Source organism: Ranitomeya imitator, chromosome 4 (genome assembly GCF_032444005.1).
Source record: "Ranitomeya imitator isolate aRanImi1 chromosome 4, aRanImi1.pri, whole genome shotgun sequence".
NCBI classification, from domain to species: domain Eukaryota; kingdom Metazoa; phylum Chordata; class Amphibia; order Anura; family Dendrobatidae; genus Ranitomeya; species Ranitomeya imitator.
This window is the reverse complement of record NC_091285.1, coordinates 31397327-31410108: the sequence shown is the minus strand read 5'-3', so window position 1 is coordinate 31410108 and position 12782 is coordinate 31397327. Positions and strand designations below refer to the sequence as shown.

The 12782-nt window shown below is 47.5% G+C and overlaps 1 protein-coding gene across 5 annotated transcripts in view; it reads right to left on the bottom strand.

Moving 5' to 3' along the window:
- Positions 1-9958, bottom strand: part of PWWP2A (PWWP domain containing 2A) — a 48237-nt gene extending 38279 nt beyond the window's left edge. For all 5 annotated transcript variants that reach the window (XR_011320669.1, XR_011320671.1, XR_011320670.1 and 2 more), the window contains exon 1: positions 7089-9958. Coding sequence is in view for 2 of the 5 variants with exons in the window: in XM_069763479.1 (XP_069619580.1) it covers positions 7089-9931 (2843 nt within the window). In the remaining 3 variants the exon portion in view is untranslated. The remainder of the gene's footprint in view (positions 1-7088) is intronic.
- Positions 9959-12782: the final 2824 nt, after the last annotated feature.

Sequence of the window (12782 nt, the reverse complement as noted above, 5' to 3'; positions counted from 1 at the left end):
CTTCTGTGAAGCACCTGGGGGTTTAAAGTGCTCAATATGCATCTAGATAAGTTCCTTGGGGGGTCTAGTTTCCAAAATGGGGTCACTTGTGCGGGAGCTCCAATGTTTAGGCACACAGGGGTTCTCCAAACGCGACATGGTGTCCGCTAACAATTGGAGCTAATTTTCCATTCAAAAAGTCAAATGGCGCGCCTTCTCTTCCGAGCCCTGCCGAGTGCCCAAACAGTGGTTTACCCCCACATATGAGGTATCGGCGTACTCGGGAGAAATTGCCCAACAAATTTTATGATCCATTTTATCCTACTGCCCATGTGAAAATGAAAAAATTGAGGCGAAAAGAATTTTTTTGTGAAAAAAATTACTTTTTCATTTTTACAGATCAATTTGTGAAGCACCTGAGGGTTTAAAGTGCTCACTAGGCATCTAAATTAGTTCCTTGGGGGGTCTAGTTTCCAAAATGGGGTCACTTGTGGGGGAGCGCCAATGTTTAGGCACACAGGAGCTATCCAAACGCGACATGGTGTCCGCTAACGATGGAAATAATTTTTCATTCAAAAAGTCAAATGGCGCTCCTTCCCTTCCGAGCCTTACCATGTGCCCAAACAGTGGTTTACCTCCACATGTGAGGTATTGGTGTACTCAGGAGAAATTGCCCAACACATTTTAGGATCCATTTTATCCTGTTGCCCATGTGAAAATGAAAAAATTGAGGCTAAAAGAATTTTTTTGTGAAAAAAAAGTACTTTTTCATTTTTACGGATCAATTTGTGAAGCACCTGGGGGTTCAAAGTGCTCACTATGCATCTAGATAAGTTCCTTGGGGCGTCTAGTTTCCAAAATGGGGTCACTTGTGGGGGAGCTCCAATTTTTAGGCACACGGGGGCTCTCCAAACGTGACATGGTGTCCGCTAAAGAATGGAGCCAATTTTTGATTCAAAAAGTCAAATGGCGCTCCTTCCCTTCCAAGCCCTGCCGTGCGCCAAAACAGTGGTTTACCCCCACATATGAGGTATCAGCGTACTCAGGACAAATTGGACAACAACTTTCGTGGTTCAGTTTCTCCTTTTACCATTGGGAAAATAAAAAAATTGTTGCTAAAAGATAATTTTTGTGACTAAAAAGTTAAATGTTCATTTTTTCCTTCCATGTTGCTTCTGCTGCTGTGAAGCACCTGAAGGGTTAATAAACTTCTTGAATGTGGTTTTGAGTACCTTGAGGGGTGCAGTTTTTAGAATGGTGTCACTTTTGGGTATTTTCAGCCATATAGACCCCTCAAACTGACTTCAAATGTGAGGTGGTCCCTAAAAAAAATGGTTTTGTAAATTTCGTTGTAAAAATGACAAATCGCTGGTCGAATTTTAACCCTTATAACTTCCTAACAAAAAAAAATTTTGTTTCCAAAATTGTGCTGATGTAAAGTAAACATGTGGGAAATGTTATTTATTAACTATTTTGTGTCACATATCTCTCTGGTTTAACAGAATAAAAATTCAAAATGTGAAAATTGCGAAATTTTCAAAATTTTCGCCAAATTTCCGTGTTTATCACAAATAAATGCAGAATTTATTGACCTAAATTTACCACTAACATGAAGCCCAATATGTCACGAAAAAACAATCTCAGAACCGCTAGGATCCGTTGAAGCGTTCCTGAGTTATTACCTCATAAAGGGACACTGGTCAGAATTGCAAAAAACGGCAAGGTCTTTAAGGTCAAAATAGGCTGGGTCTTGAAGGGGTTAACAGGGGGGCCGCATTTATCGTACATTTGCCTATGGATCAGTATCTAGCTCCTCACCATCATACAGAGCATCCAGGAGAACCATGGAGACCTCGACTATAGATCAGCTCCAACCCAACACGGACCACAGCTGCAACCTGAAGGCATATAGTAGTTATGAACAAACAAGACTGCGGGTCACTGTGTCTTTCGAGAATTGATGATCTTGCTTCTTTTGACCTGAATAAAGCTGTATTATAGAAAACCAGGAAATCGCTAAATCCAAAGAAACAGTGCTCAAACAGAGAAAGTCCCTCACCGAAAGCTTCAAAGGACTCTAAAAATATACTCCAGTCCAGCAATAAGTCTGTCGCCTCTCGTCTTGGATTCTATACACGCAGCGTTCATCTAAGGGGTTATATGTTTCAGTATATTACTGGATAAATTGGATTGTTTTCAATAGTTTGTGCAAATAAAGCCCCCAAATGCATGAAAGGGAACCTGCCACCTGATTCAAGCAGCATGATTACAACCAGGTATACTGCCGATCCGAAGATCTGATGAGAGAGTGACCCATCACTTGCAGCGGTGCTGGGAAGAGAAGACGAGGGGACATGCTGGACTAGTCTTGTCTTTGGTCATCAGACAGATCTTTAAAGAATATGTTCTCTGAAACACCAAAGTTTTTAAGAGGAATATATACCTGGCTGCAGATGACCAGTTCTTTGTAAAGTCAGGTGATAGCCCTCATTAGCATAGGAAACCGGGACATTATAAACGCTTTTCTAAAGTATTTAATTGAATTACATTATACAGGGCTGGTTAGGGAGTTTAATCATACATAGGTGAATGCTGCTGGGTTGGCGATCACGTGGGAACCTGACAGGTTTAAGACTTAAAACTTTCTAGTGAAACTCTTGTGTGTCGGTGCACAGCTCCTATCCACGGGCTCCAGGCAGTCTCATGGACTCCCCAAGACCTCACCCATTTGTCTGCGGCTTCCAGTAAACCTGCTACCTGCAAGTGGCCTTCAGGACTTCACCTGTCTGCTTGCAGCTTCCATGGTATTCAGACTGCCTATTCACTCCGGAGATCTGTCTGCTCCCTGTTCCCGGTCTTCTAGGGCCTCTACTGCCTGTCTGGCGGGTTTCAGCACATCTCCTAGCTGCCTGCGGCCTCTATGGTATTTATGCTGCTTTCAGGACGTCTCCTGTTGCTTGCGGCTTCCAGGACACCTTTAAAACTTTTTGTTTGCCCAAAATGACACTTGTTTCCCACGTGCATGGGATGAAACATCGAGACCCACACTGATTATCAGAATAGGGAATTTTTATTAATTTTATACTGGATGGTCGAATGCCTGAGTGCCAATTCATTCATTCTCTGTGGGGCTGCTGGAAAAAGCAGAGTGTGGTGCTAGTCTGCCCTGAAGGGAATGCATGGAACGGCAGTCGAGCATGAGGGGATAAAAGTGCCCCATTCTAAAATTGGTGCAGATCCGAGAGGTCAGACCCCCACAGATCAAGAGATCATCTATCTTTTGGATAAGGGATAACTGATTTAACCAGGCAACCCCTTTAAGCATATTTAAAGGGAACCTGCCAAATGATTAAAGGACTTGTCCACTACTCAGACAACCCCTTCTTGAACTAAATGCTTGGCCCCAATAAAATAAAAAAACCTATGCTCACCTCCCGTGCTGGCGCCTTCCAGCGGTGTCAGCATTTGCGGTCTCGGAGCTTTCGTGCGGTGTTGTGACGTGGTTCTCAGCGCTTAATCAGAACTGGCATCGCTGTCCCCACCTTCGAATGGATTAAACTAAGAGAAAATCACAGATCAGCTGCAGCTGTACTTTCTCTTCACGTTCAATCCGTACAAAAGTGGAGACAGTGGTGCCAGAGCGGACGGGGCACCACGTGTCACAACACCGCACAAGAGCTCCGGGACCCTAAGTGCTGACACGGCTATAACGGCGCCGACACAGGAGGCGAGTATAGGTTGTTTTTTTTTTTCTTTATCGGGGCCAAACATTTGGTTCAAGGGGTTGTTCTTGTAGTGGACAACCCCTTTAATGCTGCTCGAAACCAGGGACAGCACAAAGAAACAAGCTCCATCATTAAAAATTTTTGTTTTACTCAGTCAAAAGAAGGAGCCAGGAATGAAGGGACTTTAAGCCACTGGCGTCTCCCTACCCTGCTCAGGTAGATTGACAGGTCTCTCTTCATACATAGAAAGGGATCTGACAATCAAATAAAGCCAGGCTCAGACAACCCACTTCCCAACAGCTGGGATACCCCAATTTAATGACCTCTCAGTTCGCAAAAAAATCAGTGAATGGCCCCATATAGTGTCACAGGTAAGAGATATCTGTGAAAAACAGATAGCACTCGTACGAGTAATATCAGATGAGCCCTAAAGAGAAGGTGCAGAAAGATTTATCTGGTACCACGTCCAAGAATAAAAAAAAAAAAAAATAAAAAAAAAATAAAAAAAAAACACTTTCCATCTGTCATCAGAATCTCCAATTAAAGGCAATGGGCTGATAATACAAGCATAACTCCCAATTATATGGTATCTATAGTATGGGGCGCGCACGATAACAGTCCATCTAAATACATTTTGTGGCCGATTTTACCTTTAAATTGCAGCACGGACTGGACACTGGCGGTCCCTGCGGCAATTTGGAAGTAGAATTTGCTATGGAATATAATTAGAAAAATGGTCATGTGCTACAAGGCCGCATTTACAAATGTTGGAATGATGCGGATTTTGGGCCGAAAATCCATGTCAAATCCATGATAACGGGGGTAATGGTTGCGCCAATGTAATGCATATCGGAGGCAGAAATCTGCGCCTGCCTCAAATTCCTGCTGCAGAGGAAAATCTTGTATTTTAGTGTCATCATAGGAGCAGATCTAAAGAAACTTGTTTTCACTGTAGTTGGAGGTACACTTTAAAGGTGAAGCATCCCTTTAAGGGCGCAATCAGTAGCAGAACAGAACTGCAACGCACGCGTGGACTGGTCACGGGTCTCCCAACCAGAGCGGACAGCTTCATAAAAAAATATGACGATGTCACGCTTGGGTGGGGAAACCCGTGGCCAGTCCGTGCATTGCAGTCACTGCTGACCAACAGTTTTCAATGTGCCCTAAAGGGAATTTGTCAGAAGAAATTCACAACCCAAACTTTTTCTAACACAAGTCCAGCAATACCTTTAACATGGTAGACCCTCCTTATTGAAAAATCGGAGTAAATTGATATGCAAATGAGGCTTAAGACCAATTTGTAGATCTGAAGCCTCTGTCGCTCCAGCTCTGTTCTCCACCTAGCGCTGCCTCCTCCTGCTTGACTGATGACTCCTTTTTCTGAAGCACGAGACGGCGGCGCTGGGTGGGGAATAGAGCTGGAGTGACAGAGGCTTCAGATCTACCATAGCTCTTCAGCCTCGTTTGCATATCAATTCACATGCTGGTTTCTCAATAACGGGGGAATGGACATGTCAAGGAATCATTAGACTTGTCTTTGAAGAAGCTACATGCACATATGCATGACGGCAGCGTGTCCCACAAATCATGCAAGATCTCGCAGATGTTACTAGGTGTGCCCAGGGTAAATAGGGATGCCACCCAGCCATAAGGTAAAGCCTTTCAGACCCCATCGTAGGTGATTGATTAAAGGAGTTGTCCCCTTTCAAAACTCTTTTTCCATTAGGCTCATTTACCTGTTAAAACAAAACAACAACACGACAAACTGGTATTTCCTTCCTCTCTCCGGCTCCAGGTCTGACTCTGCACCATTGCTATGTGAACAGCGCTGCAGTCAATCACCGAGCTCAGTGGCTCCACTTATGAGGCAGAACAAGCTGCTGAGCTTAGTGATTGGCTGCAGCGCTGTCAACATGACGTCGTCACTGCAGCGAGACCGGTCAAGCAGTGTAGATTCAGCGCTGAACCCAAGGAGGGGAAGAAAGCTCAAGGGGTTGACTAATATGACCATCTAACAGCTGCCTAAAGCTGGATTTACATGTAGAGCATTAGGCGCCACATTTTAACCTTAAAGGGAAGCAGTCATGTCCCAAAACGCTATTAACCTGCAGATATGGGGCTAATCGGCAAGTTAATAATGACACAAGACCATACGGCCGCCGCACTAAAAGCCCGTTCAGCACAATAGTGAGCGGCGGCTGTAACCGCACCCTCGGCACTGACTGCTGGATCTGTACTGATGCACTGGCTGTCAGTCAGTGCCGGGCGCAGTTACAGCCGCTGCTCACTAGGTACTGAAGCCATGCCGGTATGACAAAGCCGGAGGCTGCCAGGAGGAATAAAAGTTCACTTTCTCACGGCAGCCGGGCTATCAGTGCAATGGCCACACGGATTCAGAATGCCGTTAACCTTAAGAATAAACCAATATCTCCAAGCCAATGTGTTTTTGTTTTTTTTCACATGGCAGATTCCCTTTCAACCAGTGTCAAAAATCTGTGCATATTTAATGTAAAAAAAATTAACTAACTTTCCAAAATTTAGTTGGTGGATAAGATTTTCATGTCCCCAAATGCTATTAAACTGCAGATTTAGCGTTAATCTGATCTGCAGGTTAATGCTGCCCGGCCGCCTTACTGAAATCACTACTGGGAGGAAATAAACCGCCGGCTTTCAGTCAGAGGAGATCATGGTGGGGCTACAGTCACTGTGCATTGTCTGTAGCAAGCTCAGACATTTTGATTGACAGCTCGAACTTCACGGATGCACTCCAGAGCTAGCCATCAATCAAAGTGCTTAAAAGCCAGGGTTTACAATGCAGCAAGTGGGGTGTAGCCTCTCCTGGCACGCCTCTATGACTGAAAGCCGGCTCCGAGGAGTAAAAGTTCATTTTCTCTAGGTAGCTAAGCGGCCAGGAAGCATTGTAAATAATGCTATTAACCTGAAATCTAACCCTATAGCTACAGGTTAATGGCATCTGGGGACAAAACAGGTTCCCTTTAACTCTGCTGCTACTATAAAATGAAGCGGATTTTAGCAGTGGAAAATCTGAACATAAAATCCAAACCTATGTACAACTTGTAAACCTAGGCCTAAGGGCATGTTCTCAGGTCAGAATTGGCGGATTTATTTAATTAAGCATAATTTGACAACTGTGGAATCCTTAGAGGTCAAATTACACTGCAGATTGTCTCTGCAGCAGCATGTGGATGAGGTCTTACAAAATGCTAGAATTTTATTACACAGCCAATTTTCCGTCAGCAAAAATCTGCCGCTTATCTGAACTGTGTGAGCATACCCCAAGGCTGGAGAATTTGAAAATAACCTTGATAACGTCAAGCACTAAAAAAAAAATAAAGTTAAAATAGTCATTTCTCCTTTCCGTACCTTTTTGACAGATCCATTAGAACCCCTGAGAAGATTCTGTCTCCGTGGCGGAAGGAAACCACCATTGCATCCTGAATTATGTGATCGAGCGTAACCTGAACTTCAGAACCAGGAAGGAGATTGATTCCCCCGGTAACCAGCGCCTCTATGGCGGACGGTGGCTCTTGACACGGATCAGGGTTGTCCATACATGTATCTTCGACTGTTACAACAGAGGGAAGCGAGGGCTCCTCCGGGAGGTCTTTAGCCTGTACAATTTCAGCAGGTGCCGTTGACGCCTCATCGTCTTCTTCCTGTACATTGGCCTCAGCGTTAGAAGAGTTCGCCATGGTCATTTTAGTGTTCCTATAAAATGGATCATAATCGACGTCTTGAGAATAAGACGCAGAACTTGTTTCCATGTTCGGCTCAGTTTCCATATGACCAGATTGAGAGTCCAGCTCTTTTTCCATAGATGTTAGCTCGGAGCAGATCCCGCTGTCCATCGGAGACATGGCGTCCTCCAGCGTCTGCTCCTCGTTAGGCGAATGGACATCCTCAAGGACCGAATCAGACATGATTAGTTGCACAGATTCCTGTTCAGGGGACCTATCCGACTGACACTCAAGAGATACATCGTGATTCTCTGGACTGTCAAGTTTCACCACCAGGGCTGGCTGTAAGAAAAGCTCAACTTCCGTACATTGCCCGGATTCATCAAGAACCCCTTCATTTTCTACATCTTCTAATTGAACGCTCTCTTGAAATGATTCAGGAACAGATTCATAGTCACCCTCAAAGTCCTCGTTGTAAGGGACCGAATTAGGCATCACATCCACCCATTTGGGAACAACTTCATTTTCGGCGATCTCAGGAATGGCTGCTTCTTCTTCTACAGTACACACCTCGGACTCGACCATCTCAAGCTCAAACACATCAGCCTCGGGCTCGACCAAGGCAGTCTCCGCCTTGATGGCCTGGGACTCTACCATGTCCAGCTCGGACACGGCATCTTTAAAGTCAACCATTTCGGGCTCCAACATAGCAGACTCAGACTTGATCATCTCAGGCTCAAACCCAACAGCTTCGGATTCGACCATCTCTGGCTCGGCCATGGCAGCCTCACACTTGACCATCTCCGGCTCAAACAGAGCTGCCTTGAATTCGACCATCTCTGACTCAACAATGACATCCTCAGACTTGACCATCTCCAGCTCAAACACAGCAGCCTCGGATTCGACCATCTCCGGCTCGGCCATAGCAGCCTCGGACTCGACCATCACTGGCTCGGCCATGGCAGCCTCGGACTTGACCATCTCTGGCTCAGACAAGGCAGCCTCGGACTCGACCATCACCGGCTCAGACAAGGCAGCCTCGGACTCGACCATCTCTGGCTCAGACAAGGCAGCCTCGGACTCGACCATCTCTGGCTCAGACAAGGCAGCCTCGGACTCGACCATCTCTGGCTCAGACAAGGCAGCCTCGGACTCGACCATCTCTGGCTCAGACAAGGCAGCCTCGGACTCGACCATCTCTGGCTCAGACAAGGCAGCCTCGGACTCGACCATCTCTGGCTCAGACAAGGCAGCCTCGGACTCGACCATCTCTGGCTCAGACAAGGCAGCCTCGGACTCGACCATCTCTGGCTCAGACAAGGCAGCCTCGGACTCGACCATCTCTGGCTCAGACAAGGCAGCCTCGGACTCGACCATCTCCAGCTCACACAAGGCAGCCTCGGACTCGACCATCTCCAGCTCAGACAAGGCAGCCTCGGACTCGACCATCTCCAGCTTAGACAAGCCAGCCTCGGACTTGACCATCTCCAGCTCAGACAAGCCAGCCTCGGACTCGACCATCTCCAGCTCAGACAAGGCAGCCTCGGACTTGACCAACTCCGGCTCAGACAAGGCAGCCTCGGACTCGAACATCTCCAGCTCAGACAAGGCAGCCTTAGATTTAACCATCTCCAGCTCGGACAAGGCAGCCTCGGACTCGACCATGTCCACCTCGGACACAACCAACTCCAGCTCGGACATGGCCACCTTGGACACGACAAGCCCGGCAGCCTCGGGCACGACCGACTCTGGGTTGGACATGGCGACGTCAGACACTTCAGAACTGACCATCTCGGACACAACCAACCCGGCGGCCTCGGACACAATCAGCTCATCACTCAAGTCCATGATCGACGTTATCTGACCTTCCGGCTTCAACGTAGGGTCTTGTCCTTGTAAGAACAGATCAGGAGCCAGATCGGTTTCCATCCTTGAAAGTGGATCTTGCTCATCCGCCACCTCCACAGTGGGACACACAGAGTCGGGGGTGTAGATGGGATCCAGGGGGGCAGATACCTGCGTTTGTAGGGGGGCAATGTCTTCGGGAGGATCTGGCATTGATGCAAAGGTCTCGGGAAATGATTGTTGGAAGGCGGCTTCTTGTGGAGGGTCCGGAGTGGCCAGGACGGGCTCAGGGGCACATTGCACTGGTCCTGACGTGACCTGAGGATGGGGGGAGGATGCACAGGCCAGATGCACCGGCTCAGGGGCTGCTCCTCCATGACAGGGGGCAGGAGGGCAGTTACAGTCTGTCGCCATTTGCATAGGTTCCTCTTCTCCCAGCGCTGAGGACCCCAGGGCAGCAGGGGGCCCCTCCACTTCACTTTCCCAGCGAGGCCCTATACGCTCCGGCTGCTTCTCAGTCTCGGGTAGCCGCAGCTCTGTCCCTCCATTCCCGGCCTCTTCTACCACACCACCTTGCAGCTCCGTACTGTCACGGCGCGGCCTATCATCACCAGAAATCGGCTCGCTGTCTGGCTCGGCTTCTCCTCCCTCCCCCGAACCAGGCGCACCAGCAGCGGCCGCCATTTTCTCTTTCGCGTCTAAGCCCCCTCCTCCTCCTCCTTCTTCCTGAGAGACTGACAAAAAACCCGCCCTCCGACTACTAATATCGAATAACGATTGGTCGAATCGCCCATCAATCAAACGATATCAGCGCAACAGCACTTCTCATTGGCCACTTCCCGAGCTACCTTTCCCAAGGTAAAAAAGAAAGCTGCCTGCCGATTGGTTAAAGAGATAAGATCTCGCGTAGCTCATTGGCTAGCAGCGGCGTCAATCTCTAGAGAGACGTTGTGCTTATTGGTCGACGTAGAAATCAATCAAATTGCTATCCTTTTTGGTCTTGTTGCTAGGCAGCAAGCCAACCGCTATTACCAATAATGCAGCAGATGGAGGCAGCATGGCCTTGGTGTTTTTATGAGGCGGTGTTATGGCTGCAATGTTCCGCTGCTCTGTCACACTGCTCTTCTGCGTGTATAAGAAAAAATAACGTACAATAATAATAAAATGTTATAAAGAGCAAATAAAAAATGTGTCTGAGGAAAATAACAGGCAGAGACTGATATTTCCCATCCCCCGCTCCATCTGTGCCATGGGTCTCATGGTGCCATGTTGGCCGTACTGACACGGCCGCTCCAGACACTGGTTGCCGTGGTTATATAAGCAAAGATTGGCGGGGTACCATTGTACGTGGCGGGGGAACGTGAATACATCTTTACCTATATGCATCTTTTACCAAAAGTGTCCGAAAACCCCTTTAAATATATCTTTGTCCACGTAAATATCTAAATAACATGATATATACTTACACCACGCCATCCGATGCCTGGCATTGTGCTTGGTGATGTAAGGTTTGGATGCAGCTGTTCAGCAAAGAAGATCCCGCCTGTGCGCAGGTTTTGTGTTGATGTTAAAGGGGTTGTCGGGCCTCAGGCGACACGTCTGCAGTCACTCTATGTGATCCTCACATCGCGCACTGTGAGGAATCTCCCCCTCCGGGCCTACATGTAGGCGATTTGCATATATGTGGTCACATGCCGACTAGACGTGTGCAAGTGTATTGAGCAAGGCCGGACACGTCTAGTCGGAATGTGGCCAGAAGTATGCCAATACGACCACCTGCTCCGGCACCTCGCAGTGAGGATTCACATAGAGTGACTGCAGACTTGTACCCTAAGATGGGACAATCCCTTTAATGCCATGTGTAATACATTGGCTGTCCATCCCTTTATAAAAATATGGGTCTATGGTGGTCTGAAATAAAAAAAAAACATATACTTACCTACCGGACCTTGCCCTTGTCCTCCATTGATTCCTCTTTCTACAGTCACCACTGCAGCCACTTATTAGTCACGTGGCTTCCAACTCACAAGATAGAACAAGGAGACCATACGTTCCTTCCAGGGTTACACGTGGCACGTGATGTCACCGCTGCGACTACTGATTTGCTGCAGCGGTCACGTGGCGCCTCTTCCCCACTGGAAGATGAAGACGCTGGGAACACAGCGATGTGGACTAGGGATGTCGTTCGAGGCAGTGGGATCCCGAGTGGTCACTCCGGTCACATCTAATGCCTAAAGGTTTGCGTAGGGGGCTGCTGGACACGTCGCGTTCTCTGACGTGCAGGGGAACATGGACAGGGATCCATGTAGACAGAAGGTGATGGTCCCGGGGGGCACTGCCGAGGTGGACGAGAAATCCCTGAGGCTGACGGAGTCAGTGGGCTTGGGGATAGTCCAGGACGAACAAGTGTCAGGGCTGAAAAGGAAGGAAGAAACGTGAAATGCTGGGCCCTATCCAACATGTCACCACCTGATGAACTTGAACTGACTAGTGATGAGCGAGCGCGCTCGGATAAGGTGTTATGTGAGCATGCTCGTGTCTTAACAGAGCATTTTTGGCATGCTCGGAAAAAAAATGCTCGATTCACCGCGGATCCATATCTCGCAGCTGTTCGACAGTTCCAACACATGCACATTTCCTGTTTGTTAGGCAAACCCTGCATGGGTAGCAGCTGTCGAACAGCCTCAAGACACAGGGTCGCGGCGACTTGACCATTTTTTCGAGCATGCCGAAAATGCTCGATTAAGACACAAGCATGCTCGGCTTATCTGAGCATGCTGGTTCTTCACTACAACTGACCAGTAAATGTTTGTTGGAAACAAAATGGTGTCCCATGCATTGTGTGCGGCAACTACTGAGGATGGAAGCCTGGAGGCAGCGGAGGCCTGCGGCCTACAACTGGGTGTGATGCCCCCCACAACCCTACAGCACACTGGGTCTGGGACAATCCCTTGTCTGTAAAATGCCAGAGCAGAACTGGACAGCAATTAGGTTGCGCCTACTGCTCGGCAGCACTTTACAGCAGAACCAAGGAACGGCAGGTGAGTATATGTGTTTTGTTTTTTTTTACTTTCGGACCACCAGGGACCCTTTTACAACATGAAAAAAGGGGTGGACAACTCCATTAATCCCTTAAGGATCAGGACATTTTTTGTTTTTGCGCTTTCATTTCATTCTTCCCCCTTCATCCCACAGCCATAACTTCTTTTATTTTTCCGTCGATATAGCCTTAGCTTGTGTTTTTTTGCGGGCCAAGTTTTATTTTTGATTGTCACCATTCACTTCACCATACCACGTGCTGAAAAACGTGGAGAAAAAAAATTACAAGTGCAGAGAAACGGTGAAAAATTGCAATTCCGTCATTGTATTAAAGGGGGTTCTCCATTACGTGGACAACCACATCTCAATTACTGTATGTAAAATTACCCCTATGTAAAATAATAGCATGACATAATAATGTCACGTGAAACCCCGGAGACCCGGCTACGACATCGCTGGACCGGCGCCAGTACCGTTCGTGATTATAGGCTACTTT